Raw genomic sequence first — 23,462 nt, 5'->3', positions numbered from 1 at the left:
GAAAAGGACTCAGCGGCAAAAATATTTTAAATCTCTCAAGCTTCAGTGATGCAAGTCTTGTATTCTAATGACCTGTTCATTGTTAAAAATAGGATGAGATCGGCTATTAACTCTTGGAAACTAAAGCAAGAACTAGTGAAATTTTTATGTCACCTCCTGAAATGTCAAGGAATGCTCTTTAAAAGAAACCACACAATGTAGCTTCTGGTATTTTAAGTATCAAGGTTCTGGAGATGAGAGATACTCATCTCACATGGTTTTAATATTTAAAACAAACCTGCACTCAAGTGCGTTACGTATCAAGTCATTTAATTCAGATGCCCTAGGGCTGGGTATGTTTAAATGAAACAGGATCAGTAATAAGTTACTTTTTTAGCAACTGGTGAGGGGTTTTAAACCTATCACCTCTTTGGTTCTCAGTGAGAGAGGAGGTCAGCTGCAGAAGAATGCATCGGGTTACATGCAGTTGGTAAATGAAGTTTTATTGTCAAATTAGGGCAGGAGCTATTTCATCACATGGGACATACAAGCAAACAGGTTTCAGGATAACCCTACATGCTATTGTAAATCACAGCAATGCATTTTAGAACGTGTGAACTATTAGAAAATAGAGTACTTTGGTTGCCAAAAACTCAGTCCCTCAGACATTTCTTCTGCTGAGCAGAAAAGCTCTGACATGTGCAGTGTGTTTATGCATCTGTATGTGGCACTGTAGGATGCTGAAGATGGTCCAGTGTTGCTTCAGGATCGGTGTCTTCTCATAGCTATGTGTTTCCTGGACTCTCAATAACCAGTTTCTGCGTGGAATACAGTTGGCCAATAGTAACCTGAAATCAAATTAAAATGTCAGAAAGACAGAACCAGAAAGTTAACAGGTTATAATTTCAACTTTATAGGGGACATTAAAAACAAAACCAAGAACTCAATAGCCCATATATTAAGCTTCCTCAAAAGGGCATTTTTCTTTCTATAAACATATTTTCTAAGTAATACAGCTCATCTTTTTCACCCTAGCCCTTAGCAAAAGTAGCTAATACATAAAATAGCTGCATATATAAAATCTTGAAATGATGATAGCGAGAGATACTGTTCAAAAGCAGATAGTAAAATTCAACGCTGGAAGTTACTACAGAGGAAAAGCTATCAGCCTGTATGTTTAGAAGAATTAAAAGATGGATATAATCAGCAGATATTTCTGATTACACTTTTTGGGTGGAGAACCAATATACAAACTGCATGGCAGTGTATTGTTTTCCAGTCTCTTTAGTATCCACAATTTAATTTGCCTCACAAATCGTCAGAAGAGTTACTTACACAGTTAGTTCAGCAGTAACATTTTACACACACTCCAACTCATTTCTTGTTCAGGAGGTGGTATTCACACTTTGTGCTTTTTAGTAAGATGAGGAAAGGGAACCTGATAAGCAACATGTATGTTGTTTTGTTTCCTATTGTTCTTTAGTAACTTCTAGTCTCCATCATAACATCAGTGAACTGCAGTCAGATGTGTAGTAGGAGATAGCAGCCACACACAGGCTCTTTACATAACAATTGAGATGTGGAAGGGAAAAGTTTAATGCAAGTAGGCTAATGTAAGCAGGAGAAGACAAAATTTATTTAAAATATATGAATTTTGGAGTCTAACCTTTAGTATCTAAATAAATGGCCTATTATGCCCTTTCTCTCCCCTACTTGCTCTCAAGGCCTAGTACACAGTAGCTCTGTGTCCTTTACACTAATAAAAAGTTCATATATTTAATTATAGAACAGAAAAGGCAGGCGTTTAATTATACTGAGCATAATATATTTAGCAGAATTTAATACTGCACAAACCAAGCCCAACAGCAAGTTCCTTGGTTAAACCTCTCAAAGTAATAAGAAATTAGAGAAAGGGATTTTTCCAGCATTTTTTATTACCATTTTTGAGGGAAAAAAACCCTGCCAGCTCTTAAATTAAAATTTCTCATCTATGCTGACATTTGCATAAAATGTGTATAATATTGCCTTTAAGGAAATAAACTTTTTCATCCTGATTAACAGCCTTATCTCAAACTTGTAACATACGGATTTTAATCTTGAAATATTCATTACAAGGGAGGAGTTATAAGCCATTTGTAAAGGAACAGTAGTTTTTGCCAGCAAACATTCCACTCTCTTAGCACGCAGATCTAAGTCAGTAACAGTATATGAACAACTCTGATAATTTTTGGAATTACTTATGAAACATGTTGCACATAGAAAATTTAAGAAATAGGTCATATACAGCTTTGTGTTCTGTTTTACTGATAGAAATAGTAAGCTATCAACAAATGTTACTTACCAAGCAGAACTCACTCTTTCTGGGTTATGTGGCAAGCTATATACCACAAACTGTGCCGTAATACTTAATTTTTGTATACTGTGTTTTGAACCCTAAAGAATCTTTAATTCTTTCCCATACAGTGCAGCAAATTTAATAGGAGGCCCACAGAGATTAATAAAATAAATGCTGAAACCTGAAGTGCAGATTTTTTCTGCCCTAGCTCGAAAGATAGAGAAGGCTGAGTACGGGACTTCTCAGTCAAACATACTCAGCTGGGCAGATATCTTTGCAGGAGAAAGACACAAGCTGTTGTTTTCTGTCCCTGTGCCAAGAGGTGATATTATCTACTGTACCCCTTGACTTGAGCACTATAAAATCATAGATGCATGTGTTGAGTTGCTTTCTTAATAAACACATCTCAGTGAGTGCACAGCCATTAATGCAGTGCCATTTCTGTTTTTAGTAGTCTGCTGCAGCTTACATGCTCTATTGTCTTAGTTCCAGAACTTATTCCATGACATTTTAAGTTGAGCTTTGAAAATTCAGGATTTTTTAAACTGTTAGCCTTGAGTTTCTAACATTACGATCAAGCCCTTCAATGTTTCCCACGCACTTTAGATGAAACAAATACATGTTCCCTTGCTGCTGAAAAAAAAAAAAATCACATCTATAAACATTGATTGCATCAGCAGAAAGACTGCAAGAGTATTTACATACTGACATTCATTAACCCTCTGAATCAAAATAGCATTCTTCAAATGTCCCCGTGGAAATTAAGACCAAAGAAGCACTTCAGCAGCAAGCGTCACTGTGGATTCTCTCCAAACATTAGAGAGTTAAGTGACTATCTACTGTACTCCTTCTTCACCAAGTCTGTTCGTAGTTCATACACAGCAGGCCATCTTCTGGTAGATGGCTGGAAGCCAGCATAGAGGTCGGTGTCACAATATTTTCATTAATCACAGGAAGCTCTTGTGGAAAAAAGCTCTACCATTTGCTCAGCAACTGTTATCCTTAATTTCATTTACTTCTATAGGGTAACATGGTGCAATTTAATTCTGCAGGAAAGAATGCACAATGAAGAACCACTCTGACATAAGGAGAACACAATCAGTAGAAGTATATGGCTGCTTCTCAGATCTTACTGGATTACCCGATGTTTAAACACTGCCTGCAGAATTATTTACTTTATAAACAAGTATGACATCTCCAACCCTCAAAACCTGACAACTTATGTTTATTCAAAGATTTAGTACAATTCTACATGGTCAGTTTTTCCTTGTGAACTTGAAAAACAATACTGCCTTCCATCTGAATTCAGGATAAGACTTACTGTTTCATAAAGGGATTTATCAGTGGATGTGACTACAACAAATGGAAAAGAATTACTGCTCCGTAAGCACTGGTTCATCCTGTAATCCAACCATTCCCTGATGAATAGGTAGCTGTGTGTTCACTTGAAACCAGGATTAGCCCTTACTCATGGCTGGGAGCAATGACAGAGAAAGAAGCCACTTCATGGAATCTTTCACAGCTATTAGGAAAAAAACTAAGTAGGAGAGATTTTCCCAAGGTAACAGAATCTCGGAGGTGTGTCTGTGGGGAAGTTTACAAATAGAATTAAATATGAAAAATATGAAAAAAGAAATGTCCTAAAGATACTAGCAGAACGCTCTATCACCCTAGAAACTCAACAAATCCAGTTAAATTGCCAGCTCTGGACTCTGTGCTCTCAAATGGCCCAAGCTTGGCCAATCTTTGGCTTTCAGGACTGCCTGTGGCTGGTGAGCAGTTTGTGGGCAGCTTTTACACCAAGCCGTGTGATACAACTCGAGTGGGACAGTGGTGAACTGAGGAAGACTTAGGAGGTAGCATGAATCCTAGGAGCTGCCTTCCTGTCCGACACAGGCAGTGGAGTGTAGCCTGTAGACTCCTGGCTGCTGCTTGCAAAACACTGCTAGAATATCTTCCGCAGCTTTTGAAGGTATGGGGCAGACACTGCAGTTCTTATCCATACAAGGATTTTGCTTCACAGCTCAGAGTTAAAGGAGAAGTGACTGCCCTATTTCTGCAGAACTGAAATTAAGTGACCAGGTCTTTAAATTTTTTCTAATTTTGCCACAGTCATTTTAGGGTGCATGAGTCTGCTCTGAAGAGCATGATGACACCTTTACTTGGCAGCTCTGTATATATGTTCAAAATACCTGCTCAATTTAATAATCACATTTTTCTGTCTTAGTTGTATTGGCTCTGCAGTACAAAGGTAGTCAGGTGTCTATTTTTGCATGCACTGTAGAGAACGATAATTGAGGCAGGAATAAACTGTGAGCTCTACCAGATCCTGCTGAGTCACTGAAAGAAGGTAACTTTTTCTTGCTGTCCCAAAACTGCTCATCGTTTTCTTCCTGCCAAACCTGACATTCTCCATTTACTAGTAATGACCTACTACCTCCCTACCTTGAGTGAGGGCTCACTGACCAATATCAGTGAAAATGGCCTGAAAGTACTAAGGTGAGTATCTAAAGCAGCAGATCTGAGGACAGGTAATGCCCAAAGGCAGTGACAATGTAAACCTAGAGTAATAACCCATATAGGTAGACCCGAAGGATGATGTCCACAACTTTAGTAAGCAAGTGCAAAGTCTAAATAGCAAAAAAATCTTGTCTGTAACATTTCTTAGCAGGAGTGACACATGAGAAGGAAAGACATCAGTTTGGGTCTCAACCCTTTATGGAGTCTTGGGACCTTGCACAGCTGTTGATACGTCTTGCTTGAGTTTCCCATCAGATAGAAAAACATCATCTTCCTAATTGCAATTAGACTATGTTTTAATGTAAATCACTGCAATATGACTAGAAATGTTCATAATGGTATTTTTACCATTACCTTCTAAGCAAAGTCAACATAAGATTTGTATGAGGGAAAAAAATCAATGGAAGAAAAGAGAATGCATTTTCCCTAATGATACTTTTTGGGTGTTTATCATCTCTGCTTGCAGCATAATTAAGTCCCAGCTGCCCTCTCAGAACCTTTCTTTTCTATCTTATTTAAATCAACTTTTAATCAATTGATGAGGCAGTGTCTAAAGAAACTACCATTGCACGCATGTTCCAGATGCAGCTTCCCTTCTCGATCACTTCTATGGCTCATCTCATTTGTAAGATGGATAATAATAACAATAATAAAAACAGTGTTTATCTATTTAATAACTCTCCCCTCATTTAAAAAATAATTACTGAAATAATCTCTAGGGAACCATTTTCTGCCCACAAAGGCAAACCCACTGCAGGGATTTTTTGTTCTGTTGTTTATATATGTATATATATTGTTTATACATGGCAAATGAAAGCAGAAGCAGTGAAACAGGAGATGGGGTAACACTTTTAGTCTATCTAGAATCATTTTATTGATAAAAGACAAGGCCTAAACATGTAAAAGAGATACAGTGCCACCACAGCATTGGAATATGAAAACATCATAAGAAAGCAATTCCTTTAGCTTTCCTGATTATTTAAAAATTGTTTTCCTGAGACAGTCATCACAAGAGGGATAATATTCTTTTTTAAAAAGAAATGCAGATGATTAAGTGAAATTGATGAGCTGCAGATGGCTTTACATATTAAACACATTTATATATAAAACAATCTATTTATAAACATAGCTGTCTTCCCTGCAAGCAAATTTGCAACAGAAGAGGGAAGAAATGGTTACCTTATTACAGCCAAGGATCACATATAAATATATGCATTTTCATGGTTCCTTATTATGTAGAAAAAGTCCTATTAATACGTTTATGCCATATACACATATACAAATATGTATATAAAAATACACACAAAAACACATACGTATTTGAAATCAGATTGGTTTGTCTTGTTGCACCTGAACAGTTGGCAGGTTTATCTCACAGGCACATTGCTGAATCTTAACTGAAAAGAAAAATCGCTGAAGCCACTGCAGTCATACCTGCATATACTGCCAGTAATCTTAGCTTCTAGTACCATATTAAAAAAAAAAAAATCCCATAAAAGAGATTAATTCCTGTTTTCTGGTACTAAAATTATAAAATGTATGCCGAGTGAATGCTGACAAGAACAGAAATGTGCCAGAATGCTGTTTACTTTTAAGAGCCAGCAACAATGTTATTCCAAGGTTGTTTACCTAAAACCTCTTCTGTTGGATGATGTCCACATCCTATTGCAACTGTATGTGAACTGCATATCATTAAGAAGAATTATCTCGTTTCCCATGTGAGATACACTATATACAACACATTTTATTATGAATATTTTTCATATTAAATAAAGCCTGTTTAATGTAATATTAAATGAATATGAATAGTAATTTTCCAAATAATGCAATAATAAATAAATGTGTTAAATCCTAATTAAACACAACAGCAAACCAGAAATTCACCTATGACTGTACAGTGCTTTGCCAAATTTCTGTTTGTGCTAAGTGCTGTAGCAGCAGCTTTTTTTCTTTTTCTTTTTTTTTGCTTATGAACACTGGAAAACTGCATTTGGCTCCTTGAATGCTTAAGTTTTCCCAGATCTCCAGAACTCAACTCAATATTGAAAAAAATTAGAATTTTGGAGACATTTCTCTTATTACATTTGCTTACATAGGAATGGGAAAAGAAGTGAAGGAAAGCATGAAGCTGAGAAGTTAGAATTATTGCATAGTCTGCTTCTGCCTGTGTTTTGCAAACGTTGTTCTCTCTGTTCCTTTGACCCAAAGAATCTGCTACAGCCATTGCTACATGAACCTTTCAAAAAAGCAAGAAAAAACATAGGTGCTCTCTTTTCCAGTTTTCCGTACCACATGAAGGTGTGAAGGAAAGCAAACTGACTAATAGTCCAGAAGTTATCTCAAAGTGCTAAATAATGGTAAATTATGTAGTTTTATTAGAATCATATACACTGTATCTTGGTACAACTTTGTTCAAGCTATCGGAAGCAGGATCTCATAATAATCATTTAATGCTCTTACTAGTTTATTCTGTGCATCTCCCTGAAGACATGCTCTTCAGTGAAAGAGCAGAGAATCAAATCTAATCCAGCTATGATTAACACATAAAATACTCTAAGCATATACACTTACATATATTTGTACACAGCAATCTGTGACAGCAAGGGATTCTTCTTTTTAAATGTTGATTATTTCGCAGTAAGAGAGGTGCCTTTTTTTTTTTTTTTAAACTCTCCTTACAGACAACACAGACATAACAGACACGGCCTTTGCTCCAGAAAGTGCACACTTAATATAGCTTGACATAACAAATAAGGGTCCTAAACGGAGAAAGAAAAACATTGGAAAGATAAGTGGGCAAGATCACGTGGTGTTTCAGGTGTTTCTGGGAATAGCGCTGTGCAACAGCCACTTTCATAAAATACACTTTCTGCAATATGGCCAGCGAAATACTGTAATGTGTGTATATCACAGATAAAGTACCTCCACAGTACATACAAACATTAAATTGTCATTATAAAAGGAAATACTCCAGTCCTCAGTGTCATTTTGGATCACTAATTATGACAGACTGTTTCAGAATGAAACACTGAAGAAAATGCAGTCCTTAGGGTTTTGTGTAGATGAATAATAAATATGCTTATGCTTATTGAGCAGTGCGGTAAACTAATTTCATAGCACTAACAGGCTTACATACTGTGAACTACTACAGATCTAAAATAAGCTGCCACTCTGTGCTCAGCAACATTCAGAATGTAAAGACTCTGTTTGACAGCATTTGCATTTAAAGTCAGATATTAGCAATGCAATGTACTGAAAGAATCAGCTTTAGCCTGTCTTCTCATCTACTGTAAACTGGGGAATACGGCCGCTGGGAAGAGCTTCAAGACAGTTACACAAGGATGTGCACAGAATGTTTATGGGTTAATGATTTTTAGAAAATGACTTGTTTTTCCTTTTTTTTATTTTAATATACAACACATCACCTTCTACATTTATTTCCCCCCTAGTTTCAGGAAATTTCTACAAAATAGTCTACTTCTGATTTTGTCTCAAACCCCCGGAACTTAGAGAAAGCTGCCATCCTTGAAAGTCTCCGCAGGACTCACAGATCCCATCTTTTTAAAAGGTTAATATAACTCTTCCAATCAGGAAAGGTACAAAGGAGAACACAATTACTGCAAAACAAGAAGACATACCAGTTTACCACTTTCTCCTCCCTTTCTCCCCAAAGTAGGTGCAGATGTTTACAGGTTTTATTGAAAACTTCCTAAACAGGAAAGTAAAGGAAGAAGGGAATGGCATGCAACTAAGGTCTAAAAAAAGATTTCAGATGCTTGTGGCTAGAAAAAGGAAACATCATTCATGGAGGAAGTCTTTTTTTATTATGCAATTTGCCCAAACTGAAAAGGAACATGCAGAATGGACTCCTTGACTGGGAGCAAACAACAAATGCAGGACAAGGGCTCTAGAGTTGCCAGAGCAATACACCAAAGTACCTGCAAGGCAGAATGTAGGGAAAGGCTCAACTTCAGGAACCAAGACTAAGAGAGAGTGGGACAGGCCAGCCCTGGTGCTAAAGCACTGGATGGCAAGACTGCCTGGCTGTAATTCTGGGAAAACGCATCTGAATGTCTATGTCCAAGAAATATGCTAGACGAGATGATGTTGGTGCTCACTCCAAAAAAAGAAAGCTTAGGGGTGTGCAAACTCAGTGTGGTGAGAAAAGCCAAATTTGATGAGTCTTCAATTAGGAAAACGCTGTCACTGCAGCAGCACAAGGAAATGCGGATTGCTCTGGAGTTTGTTTCCATTCAAAGCTGATAGCTGTAGTATTTCATATGGCACAATACTCGCTCATGCACATTCACTACACTTACACTTCAATTTTAATAAACAAGAAGTTTCCACAGTAACTACATTACTACACCTGGAGCATGTGAACCATTAGGCAGTAATAACTCCATGAGACAAATGGTAAACAAGTACACAACATATATCTTGCTTAAGTACTCCCCAGTGGGAACTGAGAGGACACGGCTCTTTGCAGGATCCTGCCGCATATTTTACAGAAAGTATAGAGGCAGCAGGAATACAAGAGGAATACGAGAAATATAATTACTCTAAGAGCTCAGACCACCTGTTTAAACAAAAGAATTAACCTCAACTGGTAGGAAAACTGCTGCAATTCAGATAGGTTTGCGTTTCTGTGACACAAGCACTTAGTGAAGAAGGATGCACCAAACAAGGCAAATATTTTTCCTTTCAAGCAGAACATGCTTGTGTACATCTGGTAAGGCAATAGAGTACTTAAAAAGAATCCAAGTTTATTTAGTTATTTATTCTGAATCTTATCCAAAAAAACAAACATAAAGGGTAAAAAATTCAGATGCCCCAGAATTGTAATATTGTTTATACTAGCAATTTAAATATTCTTTTTTTGTTAACAGTCTTTGAGCTACCAGCATATTTCACAAAACATGTTTTTGTCTGCTGCTGATGCTATATTTTGGGAGGTGAAAAACACAGTGAGCCATTAAATTTTTACATGAATGCATATTAGCCACAGTTTAATTATCTGGCGGTGACATGCCTGCTTCTAGGCTCCAGACTGTCCTCACTGTGATTGTTAATGCTGGTGACAGGATGGCACCATGCACACTGCATTTTGTAAAAACTGCCAGATGTCTTAATACTATTTTAAAGTAAGAAAGCTCTTCAGCTTGTTGGAGGAAAAAAAAAAAGTCAATCCTATAACATATATGCTTTTCCAAGATAAGGCACAGACACACTCCTTTTTTTCCTTTCCTTCAACAAAGCCGAGGTTTTGATAAAGCATTAAGCTTACATTTACATGAGGAACTGCTTATTTTAAAGTTCCAGGTCTTCCTCTGCACTGATATTGTTTAATTTACACGCACCTCAGACATAATTACAGGCTGAGCTTTTCTGTGTGCACATTTAAATTACAAAAACAAATCTGAAAGAGAAGAATCAACCAACTGAACCTATTCCAAAGATAGCTCTTGTATTGGTGCCTTTTGATTCTGTCTGTATCTTCACGCACAAAGAAGTACTTCACCTAGGTAAATGGTTTTATGTCAAGTCCCTATTGCTGAGGCTAATCCATTTGGCTGATCCATAGGGGCATTAGGAAAGAAATAAGAGTTTTTATTTTTCTGTATTAGCAAGACCTCCTTTTTTGGCAAAATCCTAACAGATTATTAAACTAGTCATCTGTTCCTGACAGAATCACAAAGATAACTTCCTTGTTTATCTGACTTTCTATGATGGATGATATCTAAGGCTTTCTTCTCTTTTTTTTTTTTTTCTTGCTCAGCTGTCATTCTTGTTTTAGTGTCCCATAATCCCACACCTGAAAGTGATCTGAGTGATCCCCCACACCCACCCACCCGCCCAAGTGTTACAGTGGAAGCTCTGTAAAACACGCAGCATCGCCACATCCTTGTTTTCCTACCCTTGGGGGGACACAGGTAGTCAGTCCCTTTAGCTCTTGGGAATTCAAGACCTCAGCACTTGGAATTTTAGCTGTAAAAAACCCACTGCCTGGACTCTCTAAACTCCTCAAAATCCTGAGCAGGGAGCAGATGACAAAGTACACTGATATTTTAGAATGGAGGATGCATTTGTTGAATTTCTTTCTATCCAGGTTTGTGACTACAAGCTATCACTGTATAAGGATTGTACCAAAGACGCCCTCAGATCAATTAGGTGGTTCAGCTCAGTTTCCAAAAAAATACCCTAGTCAAAAGAAGTGCTATGATCTCCTTTAGTAAGCAGTCTCGGCAGAGACCAGAACTGCGAGCAAAGTGAACCGCTTTGCCACTCCTTAAGACACTCCAAGTTCAGGCTGAGAGACTTCAATCTCCCTACAGCCTTTAATGATCTCCCAGCACCATCGATACAAGAGGCAGGAACTCACTGAAGCAAAACTAGCTTATAGCACAGAACTGAACCCAAGCCTCAAGCTCAAATCTTCTGAGCTTTAGGCTGGGTCCTATCATCATTTCCAGTAGGCAAGCTTGCATTTAACCTTTATCTACTCCATACACAAATGAGTTAATTTTCCTGTGCTGCTCAGCCCTGCCTTCTTCTACAAACATTAAGAAGAATTAATGAGGGAGAAAATGATTATTTGCAAACCCTCCAGCTCTTAAGCAGAAGATATCTGTGTTTGTGTGGATATAGGGCATAGCTTACATTAACTTCTTTAACTGCAATAAACTATAGCAGCACTTTTTCTTTTCTCAGCAGAGATAAATTATTGGGTTTAGCACAGCTGGTTGGAGCTAATTCTGTACAAAGAGTTCTTTTCAGTAGTGTGGGTGGCAAAACATTTTCAGCAACTGGCTTAATTAGTTCTTCCTTCTTTGCAGTAGCGAAGGACAATTCATAAAAAAAAAAAGCTAAAAAGAGATTGTAACAGAAGATGAGGTATAAAATAATCCTGTTTGCTATTCCAGTTTTGCCAACTCTTCCCTATTTAATGTCATGCTAAACAGAGGCTTTCCCTGGCTTTTCTCAGGACAGATAACAATTAGAAGTGAGAGGTTAGTCGTCATGCTAAATATAGCTAGGGAACAATCTCTGTTCTTCTGCACAGGATATATTATAGCATTCCTCAGACAAAACACTCCAGCCAAAACCAAGGGGCACAGTGATGGGAGCGCCATGGAGGGCTTTCCCCTCTGCAAAGCTATGCAGGGCTGGTGGGCGGGTTGTTTAGGGATGGCTGGGAAGTCCGAACATGAAACCGGGACAAGCTCCGTCACGCGACCTTCCTGACGTGCATCAGTTATATGACAAAAACCAACACGGCTGCCAGGTACAATCATTTCAGCTTCACTGTTCCCGACGCACAGCATGCCAGCTCCAGTGTAATCATCCCCTGGCGACAACCGGGCAGAAACTTTAGTGCAATCCCCCGCCATGAGCTGACCCGGAACACTCAGGCTCTCAGACGGGCACAAACACGGCCGTGTGACCCCTTCACAGCTCTCTGCATGATACAGCTGCTCATGAGAAAAAAACTGAGGCTTGCGAGATAAACTTGACTTTCCAAATGTCAGTGAGACAGACAGTTAAAAGCAGCAAGGGCACAGACCTTCGTGTTTACCTTCCTTATAGGCTACCTAGCAAACAGCTAGAGATTTTTTTAGCTCTTCTGGTTGCTCTGGAGGTAAATGCCAGTGAGCAACAAGTAAATCCATTTAAAAACAATCCAAAGTGTTACAAAGCATTACGAATGCTTCTCTTTCTCCTAACTAGATTGAAGAAAGGAAGGAGTATGAAAAATTTTGGCCAGGAAAAACAGAATATGGAAGGGGAAAAAGCAATCGGAAAGAGAAAAAGCAATCAGAAATTAAAACTGAAGGACCATTTTAAGAAGTAAGACAAACAGCCAACTAATGAGGAAAACTTTAAAATGCCTTCGAGAAGAAGCAAACAGTGAAACTGCAAATACATAGTGTTTACTTGTATCTACAGTTCCTGTTTTTTTTAAGCAATTATTTTTATATTTGCCCATTCATTTCCTTTGGCAGCAAGTGAGAGAGAGATAAAGTTAGGCAAACTGATTGAGAAAAGAAAAGCAAGCAACCAAAACCTCTTATACCTGCCTACATCTCAGTGCTGTTATGAGTAGCTGGATATTGAGAATGGTATTTTCTAACACATCCCTCTCAATACCAGTTGCTAGAAAGCCGGTGGCATTGGCCCTTGGAAGGGGATTGATGAACTTTGAAAACATAGTTTCACACACTGGGGGAGGGGACGACAATTAAGGGCAGTATATTAAATCTAGGACTTCGTCAGTGAAAAATCCTGTCAGAAATAATTTCTGATATGACACTTGCCAATGTTTGTGGCTTGACAAGTTACATATTTCTTTGTTTTCTATCCCTTCAACCTTATAAAAAACTACTGAAACACAAAGGGAAACTGACTGACTATAGACTGGAAAGAGTGAAGCTACTTGTACAAAAACTGCTCTCAGGGACATAAACAGAAAACAGAGACTCCTCTATTATTTTTCAGTACTAATCATCCAGAACTGCTTTTAACAAAAGGAGAAGAAGATTAACAGGTAAGGGATTAGATGTGTTTCTTTCAAATGCTTTGGCACAATGCAGGTACTTAGGAGAAATTACTCTTGAAATATGTATTCAAAAAAACCCTTGCTCATTTTAAGCTAGCTTGCTTATTTTTTTTCTTAAAAAATACTGTATAAGCCTATGCATGACTGTGTACAAAAGAAAACCCCTTTTGGGAAAAAAACACAGGAAAGTGGGCCAGTAGATGGCATTGTGGCACTTCAAAAGATATTCCAGAAAATCCCACTTAAAAAAATGCAAGCGTAAGTACTGTGTTTAACCACTTACTGCTTAACCAATGTAGTATTTTGCTCCTGCTCAGTGCTACACATGCATAACTGAATAAACAAAACCACACGATGTAGCTGCACTACCATACTAGCCCTGAAACAAATCTCCTCTGCTCTGGTTCCCAAATCCAATTAGCTCCATATGCTAGTTACAATCCCAGATTTAAAAAGATGATCCTTATTTGATGACTAATGTCCCATGAGCCATAGCCATCAAGGGGATACCAGAGAGCATCTGATTAGTTAAAAAGTATTTTCTAAAAAGTAATCATATAAAAGACCTTTAGCAGCAATGCAGATGGTAGGATTTTCTGCGGTACAAAAACCACTGCAGAATGGATATTATCCCTTAAAAACAAACATCTGGGGTATTTTATGAATACTCCCGTTTTCTTTCAATTAGACTGGTGGTATCCACTCACAGCCATGGAAGAGAAGATTGCATGGCATTACGGACCTCAATTTCTGTGCAGTACAACAATTTTCTGTATTGCTAAAACCACAATGAAACTGAAATCATCTTGCAGCATTAGATGTACAGAAAAACTCAGAAATTGGCTTCAAGAATTATAGTCCTTACACAGGAAAATTTATTTAAACCAAAGTTAGAGTTGCAGTTATCAGCAGTTCAGCTGCATATTACTATACAGATAAACACCAGAGTCAAAAGCAACCCTCAAGTGTTACACATAAAGGAAATGCAGGTCAAGAGTCTCGTCTTTACAAAAAAATACTGATTACCTCATGTTAGTGATTTCAGTCTACTGCCTTCCTTGCATTTTGAACTGTTAAAAAAAAGGAGGGCTAACCACATACTGGGCTGCATTAGCAAGACTGTAGCCGACAGGTCTAGCAGAGTGATTCTTCCTCTCCCCTTGGCACTTGTGGGATCACATCTGGAGTGCTGGGTCCAGCTGTAGGCTCTCCAGTAGAAGACAGACATTTATGTACTCTCATGAGTCCAGTGGGGGGCAACCAGGATGATCAGAGGCTTAGAAAGCATGGTATACAAAAAAAGGCTGAGAGCGCTGGGTTTGTTCAGCTTTGAGAAGACTGAGGGGAGATTTTATTGCTGTCTACCACTACCCTACTGGGAAGGTGCAGAGAAGATGGGAGCTCTTCTTGGAGATGCACAATGATAGGATGACAGGCAACAGACACAAGTCGGAACATGGGGAATTCCGATTAAGTAAAAGAAAAATGATTTTTTACCATACGGTCAAACACCATTGAGGTTGCCCAGAAAGGCCATGGAGCCTGGTTTCACTGTGGTATTTGTCAAGAATTTCTAAAAATCCTTGTATCATAACAAAGAAGTTGCAAAACAGCTTAACTGAAGCTGCGTAGCTTAGGGGCTCTAATTAGACTCACTAGTGCACTATCAGTGACCAACTGTATGCATTCAGATTTTTTCCATGTTGCTTTTACTGGAGAAAATTAAAGTGGTCAGTTTTTCTGATGGTGAATTTCAACTTCAGCTCTGCATTTCATGATTGGCTAATATTTGGGTTAAAAACACATAAACAAAAAACTTACACACCAAAACTTACACAAGCAACCAAAACCTAGTCTCCAAATCAAAATGATTCTTCAAATATTCTTGCCAGTTGAGTGTGTAAAAACCACCAAGCTTGCTTTACCCAAGCAATTCTTGTAGCGGAAGTTCTCTTCTTTTAAATTTACATCACTTTAAAAGGCACAGAAGAATAGAAGGATATTGTGTCCTCCATCCCCTTATGAAGCTGTGATCATTAACATGACTGTTTAAATATTATAAAAAAACACCTTGTTTCTGGAACAGAGGTGGCCAGGATCACCCAGGAGAAGAGGGGAAACAGTTCTTCCCTCTTACAATCACAGCAAGAGGTGACTCCACCTGCAGAGCTAAATGCCAGATGTCACCAACCACAAAGCACTTCAAGGAAAAAAGAACGGTGTAAGAGAGAACAGAGCCTTGAAAGGACTGTTATGTTGCATCAGTTCAAAGACCCATCTTTTCAGGTATGTTGTCTCCACCACCAGCCATTAAGAGATCCTTTGTGAAAGGGACCATGAACACGGCATACATACATTCATCCCTCTGTTGGAATGCCTTCTCTGCTTCCAGCACCCATAGCTTTTTGGCAACTTCCTGGCCATGTAGCTGCAACCATACCATAATTTTAACAGACTGGATACATTTGCTTAATCCCTTTCTGAACTCAGCTACATTCTGGCCTCTCTCAGCATGCTGTGGCAACAAGTTTATGATAGAATTATGCACTTTTTCAAACTTGATGGCTGCTAATTTCACTTAGACCTTGCGTTACGAAAAACAGTTCAACTGTCATACCATTTTTATTTTCTTCATGATGTTCAGAAAGCTTTGCTTCTTGCAAGAGCTGTCTAACTTCAAGTGGTAAGTGTTCCTCATGATTCCTACCTGGATGACTGCTCTTATTATTAACCCAGGCCTTGGAGGATTGTTGAGAAAGCACAAGGTCCTCAGGACCACAGAAGAAAGAGTGTACTGAGGCTCACATCTTCCCAGGAGCGCACATGATGGCTCTTGCTGCTTCATCCTCTGGGATGGGACTGCACAAGGGGTTCCCTGATGACTGAGTGCAAAGCCTACAAGAGATTTTCAGAGTGCCCAGCTGTGTCTGATTACCACAGTCTGGTTCAGAAAGTCTAGGTGTCAGAACTGACCCTTAGAATAAACAAAACCAGGAGCATGACCTCGTGTGGTGAACTCCAGACACTGGTGGCTCACAGGCTGAGGAGTCCATCCTTCACTGGCTTACTTATGATGTGTATTTGACCTTGTATCCTGTAAGGCTGAGTGGCGGTGTCTCAGAACTAGCAGGAAGATGATACTGGCTCACCTGATGGTTTTGAGTTCCAGGAAATTCACATGTAACTTGGAGTTCTTACAGGCCCTTCAGGCTTGTATGTAAGTGTGATGTGCATGGGACACCACGTGTATCAGTGAGAAAAGCATAAAGTTTCTTTTCTCATGTCAATCAGCTCCCCTTTGCTCTCATGAGAGACCTTGATAAGGATGGCATCCTGATCCATGTAAGAGAGACACTTTCTGCCAGCAAGACTTGGCAGTTTTGCCCTTGCAACTGAATCCAAGGAATCTGATTTCCTCCCAAACACATCCAAGTGCTTGAACTTTTCATCCTTTGGCATACTCTATTTGTAAATGTCAATGCTTTCTGTACAGCCGACACTTGTAGAGAACTGGAGCTGAAGCATATAGAAAAGTACTCATACTCTGAACATGTAATGTGGTATTTTTTCAATCCATTCAGTGGCTCACGGTGTAATGGCCAGTCTCTAATAAAAATGAGTTTCATTGTGTCTAGTACTTCTTTGTTACAGAGAAGGGCACTTATAGCTAATACCAAAGATAAGAGATTTTTGGAAGATGACTATTGTTTCAAAATCTACCTTGTAAACAATCTATATAAATGTTTTTTGAAATACTTTAAATTGGTTTGATGCTGATTCACCAAAGCTGAGGCCATTATTTAATCCAGTATAAATCAAAGCAGATTTTAAGAGATATTAAAAAAAGTGACAATGGTGGTTGTGCCACAGACTTCCATTGCTCTTCTGGGCCAAAATTATAGTCAGAAAAGAAGAACCTCTTACTTGCAGAGACGTATGAAAATTCATGGTACAATTCACACTAACACAATCTATAAAGTTTTCTCCTGTTTTTCCACAGCTTATAAGAATGGTAATTATTTATGAAAGAACAAATTCCTAAACCATACCCACCTATAACCATGGAACATCTGCACCAGAAAGGGAATTCAATATTACGGGTCTATAAAGTTTGAGGCTCCCCACTGACAACATCTGTCCAGAGAGAAAAACAGACGGCCAACTTTTCTATGCTTTTTTTGCCTGTCTGACCTAATGTGCTTTACACCAATCAGTTGGGCAGATTTAAATCAGGCTGATAAAATCCCTTGGGTAAATTAAATTTTTAATTATGTGACAATACTTCTTGGTTCTAAACATTGGGCTTAATCACTGAAGCTCTCTATGCAGTTTCATTTAAAAAGCAGATCATCAGAAAATGTATTATCCTCAAGATACTACATTTGCTAATTTGCTGTATAATTCCAGAGCTAATTGACAACTTCTTGCCATACTGAAAGCAGTTTGTCATATTTTCCAGGCATTCCAACACTGCCTACAGCAAGCCCATGCCAGGTACAATAATATCTACTGCCCATAAATAAAAAGAAAGTTCTCAACTCAGCAGGAATTATGTTTCTTTAAAAAAGAAAAGAGAGAGAGAGAGAAAGAGTCTTTCTGGTGCACAGGATATTCTGTATAAAATATCACTTATAGACTGATATTCCCCACCTTGTTGCAAGCTCACAATCCAATCCATAGCTACATTAAAATGTATTAGCAAGGAAGACATGCAAAGAATAACAAGAACTAGAGTTAGCTTAACCCTGGGGTACCTTCCAATTATGAGAGCCTTTAAATAGCAAACATGCAAGTCAAATTTAAGTGATCAGTTAAAATTTTCTAGCCTTGAGTTTTGGAGCATTTATGTTCTCTTCTCCATAAACTCATTCTTTTAACTACATAATTAGTTATAAGCAAATTATGTCAAGTGATATTTAATCCATTTTCCTAAGCCTAGTAGGCTTTTACAGTTACACTGTATGCATTTCTGATGGTAGTAACTTTTGAAGCTGCCAACTCACTTCTGCAGAGCAGTTAAGTTCTCACAAGTTCCTAAAGATAGCTAGCAACCACCTCCAAGAGAGGCCCAAATTAATAACCTCTCTGAGGGCAAGGATGCAGTATATGTGCGACTCTCTCTTGTCGGACACCATAGAATCAGTCTGGGAGAGAGAAGTTATAAATGTTTCCAGTACAGGGTAAGGTAACACAAGAACTTTTAAATTATTAGAGAACCATGATAGTCCAGCCACAAGACCCAACACCACAGAACAGTAGATTTCCTAAATTTGGATGTTCACAAACTGTTTAAAAAAAAAATTGACAAGACAAACAAGCTACCTCAAAATAAGGCAAGGTATAGGTAAATTCACCATAAATCCACCGCAATTTCACACATGCTCTTCCCTGGTGTAGTAACTCTGTAGCTTACCTCCCTTTCATTACAGACCCCCCCTTTCAGTAACAGCTAAAGCAATCTTCTGTTCAATGCAGGGCAAGAGCCAAGTGCAATGGTCTCAAACTGAGGTCACCCCTTCCTGCAAAGTCATACTGTAGCCTGTCCCATACTATCTTATTCACCTACCCATATCTCTCTAGTTAGATACAAACTCTCCAACACGTATAAATAGGAAGCATCCAGCACAAGAGCTGAAATTGTATCTTGCTGTGTTATGCTGTACCTGTTGATGTTAAGGGACATAAATTCAAATTTTTCCTGTCACAGAGAAAACTGTTAAATCATTAAAGGATATTCTAAGAGATGGACTGAAACGTGCCCTAATTACTAGCGCTTGCCCGAGTCAATACGTAACCGTTACAAAGCTTTGCATGCAAACTGAGGTTAATCTTATAAACAAGAATGATAAATACTATGCTCCCAAAGAATGCTTTTCCTTTGAACTTCTTATTAGACAATAATAATGGACTTACTTTTTTAGGGAGAAACTTTTTCAGGAAATATAGTGGTACTGCATTTATCATTTTCTGTGGCTCAAATTATATTCAACATAACTTCTCCTCAGATCCCGCTGTTCTGCCACCCAACTAAATTTTGACATCCTAGTTCTACAACGATGCCAATCAAATGTTGCCAAAGATTTCCTTTCATTACTAAGGGTGTGACGAACTGCAGAACAAGTTCTGAAGCACTGGTCTAGTTAAAACAGCACATAGAGAGAGTCTGAGTAGATGCAATGTCTTGCTTGGCTTAGCTCAAGTTAGATTAATGAGTTTTCTACTCTCCGTTCTTATACCTGAAAAAATAATATTTTTATCTTCAGTCTTTCCCCTGTTCTGCTCTTCTTAAGGAAAACGTGCAGCCCCTTTATGTGATATAGCTCTTACTCAAGGGCTTTTTTCACCTAAAGGGAAGAAAGTACCTACCTTCCTCCTCTTGGGAGGAAAACAAAGTCAGATCACTACAGCTGAGAGGACCCTACATTTTTGAACAGTGGTTTCTAAAGCAAAAATCAATAAAATGTGTAGAACAGAATGATTTCATTTAACAGCATCCAGTCTTCCACCTACAGTCATTTGTTTCTTGGTAAGGGAAGTAGGGGAAGGGAAGCTATTTCCTTACATGATAGCAGATCATCACTTACAGGTTTCTTCAGTAGCACCTACTGAAGAGGCTAGAAGCAAATACTAGTAGGCCATAACTAATGTAAACAAATCAAGCAAAATAAAACATTACTTAGTGTCAGACAAGAAGAAACTAGCTTTTTGGCGGTACAAAAGATACTGCCACAAATCTGCAATAAATTAGAAGTGATCCATTATTTTAATAAGAGGTAGGAACTTTCCATTTATTTCAAAACAGAATAAGACCCTTTGAAGTTAGGCACCATTTGCTGCAAAGTTAAATGCTGGAAAAGAAAATACCACATACAGGTGCCCAGAATATTAACACACTGCATTTCCTTTTATATCCATAAAGGACCATCTTTCTAGTATTAAACGCTGAGAATATCAATTTTTAGTGAACATGTTTTGCTTCTGCTATAAAAATATAAGGAAAAAATATCTAGCATAGAGATTTGAAATCTTTATGTCAATAATGTTAGTCAACATAAGCATGTAAGTTTTTAATGAAGTCACTATACTGCTTGATTACCCACTCCCCAAAACCACCTTAATTAGCAGAAATATTGATTCTATACTGTTCAATTTTACAAGCTTAGGAAATATGGGCCAATAAACCTACTGCTAAATAACAGTAATAAAAAAATTAAAGGGATATAGTAATAAAATTACAACAAAGGGAAAATGTCCTCCTGCATCTAAATTTGGTTGCAGTAGATAACATTTTAAATAATTTTAGGTCAAATCCTGCTGAGCCAGTCATTTATAGAGTGCTCTCTTGCCAAGCAAGTCACCAAGCGCTCCTTGAGATGACATGGTCGTACTGTTGTCATGATGTACTGTATGGTTCAAAACATTCTCCCTGGAGTATAATAAAGTCATAGCATAAAGCAAATGGTGCCAAAGGTCTATCTGACAATCTTTTCATATCAGGGAGAGAAGCAAACTGGTCCAACTCCAGTTTTTAGCAAGAATGACAGAAAGTTAGTACTTATGCATTCATCATAGAATAAATTCCTGCCTACAATTTTTCCAGATTTTTATGAGATAGAAAATCTCTTTTATATTTACTGGAAATTCTAAGCATCTTTTCAATCTCAGAAACCACAGCATACTACAGTAAATGGACATATGTTTAAAATAGCAAAAAGTTCTCCAATCCTCATAACTAACTCAGACTGATAGATTTTAGAGTTTGAAGGAATAACTGTAATAAATCAATCTTACCTACCGTTTAAAGAGGCCACAGCACTGCCAGTAATTCCTGAGATAAGCCTGTAACTACTTAGGCTACAGTATCTTTACTTTTATAAATTCTGCATTTGCAAAAGTGTATTTAAAATAAAATATTAGCCTTCTTCTATAATAAAAAATTAAATACTCTCATTAAGTGGCCAGAAGGATCATTTAGTGGAAGGCTACTGTGATTTCATATGTTTTAGTAAAAAAATCTCTCTTTATATATCTATAGATATATATACAGATCTGTATCTATATATCTTTTCCTACACACATCTTTCTCTTATTTCCGTAAGGGACCAACCTACATCATTGGGATAGTACTCATAAAAAGAGGGAGTGAACAGTTTTTAAGTCAAAAGAGCACACTTTAATCTATTCTTCCTTGAGACTAAATGTATCTTTCAGAAAAGATAAAAAGCATGTCTTAGATTTAAATAAGTCCTTATGTAAAGAACTAAAAGTAAATATCTAAATCCTGGCTAATATTTGACAGTTGCTGCCTCATGGAAACACAGAGCTCTGCGAGGATAGTGTCAGAATGATTAAGCTGTAAAACAGTATGTCAGCTGTTAGAGATTGAAAATCAACAGCCTGAATAACAACAACAACAAAACGGATCAACAGGACGACAGCAAGTGGTGGTGGTGGGGAAAAATATATATATATCAACATTTCCAGAAATGGGTGCTTAAAACAGAATTTAATTCTTATTTCAGCATCTAAGTAAATAGTCTGATTCTCAAGTGTACTTGTTCTCAAGTACAGTGAACCACAATGAGGTTCAGCACACTCAAAAAATTATGTTCGTCTAAACATGAACTCGGGATTGGAGTTTTTAAGAGCCAGTATTGGCTTTAGTAGCCAGTTCAAGGTGTCGGGCCCCTAAGAGTGCCATCAGGCCCTCCCACCTCCTTCCTCCTCGGTGGCGCGTGGGGAGCTCGGGGCCGGCCCCAGGCTGGTGCAGCGACGAGGCTCAGTGTGGCCTCACACCACGGCCATGAGATCGCACTGCTTGCGTGTGTGGCAAAGTCAGTAATGGCATTTTGATTCGTACACATGAGGCAATGCAGCTGGGACTCTACAACAGTGCTGTGGTAACTGCACACACCAGCATATTTCCTTTCCAATTTGCAAGAACCAAGATACTGTATTTTGCTTCCTTTGCTTCTCCAGCAAAATGTTTCACAAACACAGTCAAGACAACTACTGGAGCAGACTCTAACAGGCATGAAAGCCCTCTTACAACTGTATATGCGCAACAGATGGTCTAAGGAAATTTTCTTATTGCTGCCAATGCTCATTCAGTTCCACCAGTGTTAGAAAAGTTGGTCCAAATCCTAATGCAGAAGGTACCTTGGTGGGCACTGCTACTATCAACACTACACTGAGTGGACCTGCCCTAAAAGACACCTCACGAAGAGCTGTAAAGAATGTCAGCATCAGTCAAGAGCCAACACACCTTCAGTGTCTCCATGTGGTCAACAACAGGGAGCTGTGCGAACAGCAGCTGGACAGCAGCTTTATTTCGGGAGCTTTTGTGTGATGGTCCTAGGCTAGGCTGGCTACAACTACAGTCACTCCATGGGCTTCCTGGGAATGGCAGTTAGCACCGTGCTGCAAGCAAGCAACGTCACAGCAACTCACACTGTCGACGAGCTGCTTCAAAGTTTTTCTTTTCTTCACATTGTTTTAGGTATGCTTTTGTTTTCTTTTCACTGACTTTACTGAGAAGGTTAACAGTGAAAAGCAGATCTATCAACTTGCTTCTCTATGTCATCTAGGACCTGGCAATGGAGTCCTCACAGCCTTAAGGCTCCTTAATCATAACTCCCAATAGGTGTATTTGAATGAATGCAACATGCTGCTTGCACTGTTTTTGAGCTATTCACCAGTAAAACTTTAACCTATGTTCCTTAATTAATAGAATTTACCATGAAATTAATATGCAGGACAGGCAGATGCATGGACTCGATTAAACTTTCTTGTAGAAAACTTGAATATTTGCATGTAAACAAAAAGTAGTTATGTCTGCTTGACACTGAGAAGAAGGTTGTCAGCATTCAAAAGCTACCTTTAGTTCCTGCTGATCAAATCCACATTGCAGGCTGTGAGTCAGGATACACAGGACAAACTGATACAATTTGAGGAAAGTAAATCAGAGGACCCAAGCAGCACAAAAATGAAGGTGAAATGTTATTAGTTTGTCTAAAATATTCATTACCAGTTATAAGTTCTGTACTTACATATCTTTCTGTTGACATCAGT

The 23,462-nt window shown here is 38.3% G+C and overlaps 1 protein-coding gene across 3 annotated transcripts in view; it reads right to left on the bottom strand.

Annotated features, from left to right (window-relative positions):
- Positions 1–461: 461 nt before the first annotated feature.
- Positions 462–23,462, bottom strand: part of LYRM4 (LYR motif containing 4) — a 91,828-nt gene continuing 68,827 nt past the window's right edge. For all 3 annotated transcript variants that reach the window (XM_026114908.2, XM_026114909.2, XM_064507088.1), the window contains one exon: positions 462–827. In XM_026114908.2, the coding sequence (XP_025970693.2) occupies positions 784–827 (44 nt within the window). In that variant the 3' untranslated portion in view covers positions 462–783. The remainder of the gene's footprint in view (positions 828–23,462) is intronic.

Source organism: Dromaius novaehollandiae, chromosome 2, assembly GCF_036370855.1.
Source record: "Dromaius novaehollandiae isolate bDroNov1 chromosome 2, bDroNov1.hap1, whole genome shotgun sequence".
Taxonomy (NCBI): domain Eukaryota; kingdom Metazoa; phylum Chordata; class Aves; order Casuariiformes; family Dromaiidae; genus Dromaius; species Dromaius novaehollandiae.
The sequence above is the reverse complement of the archived record's forward strand: the minus strand, read 5'-3'. Positions and strand labels throughout refer to the sequence as shown.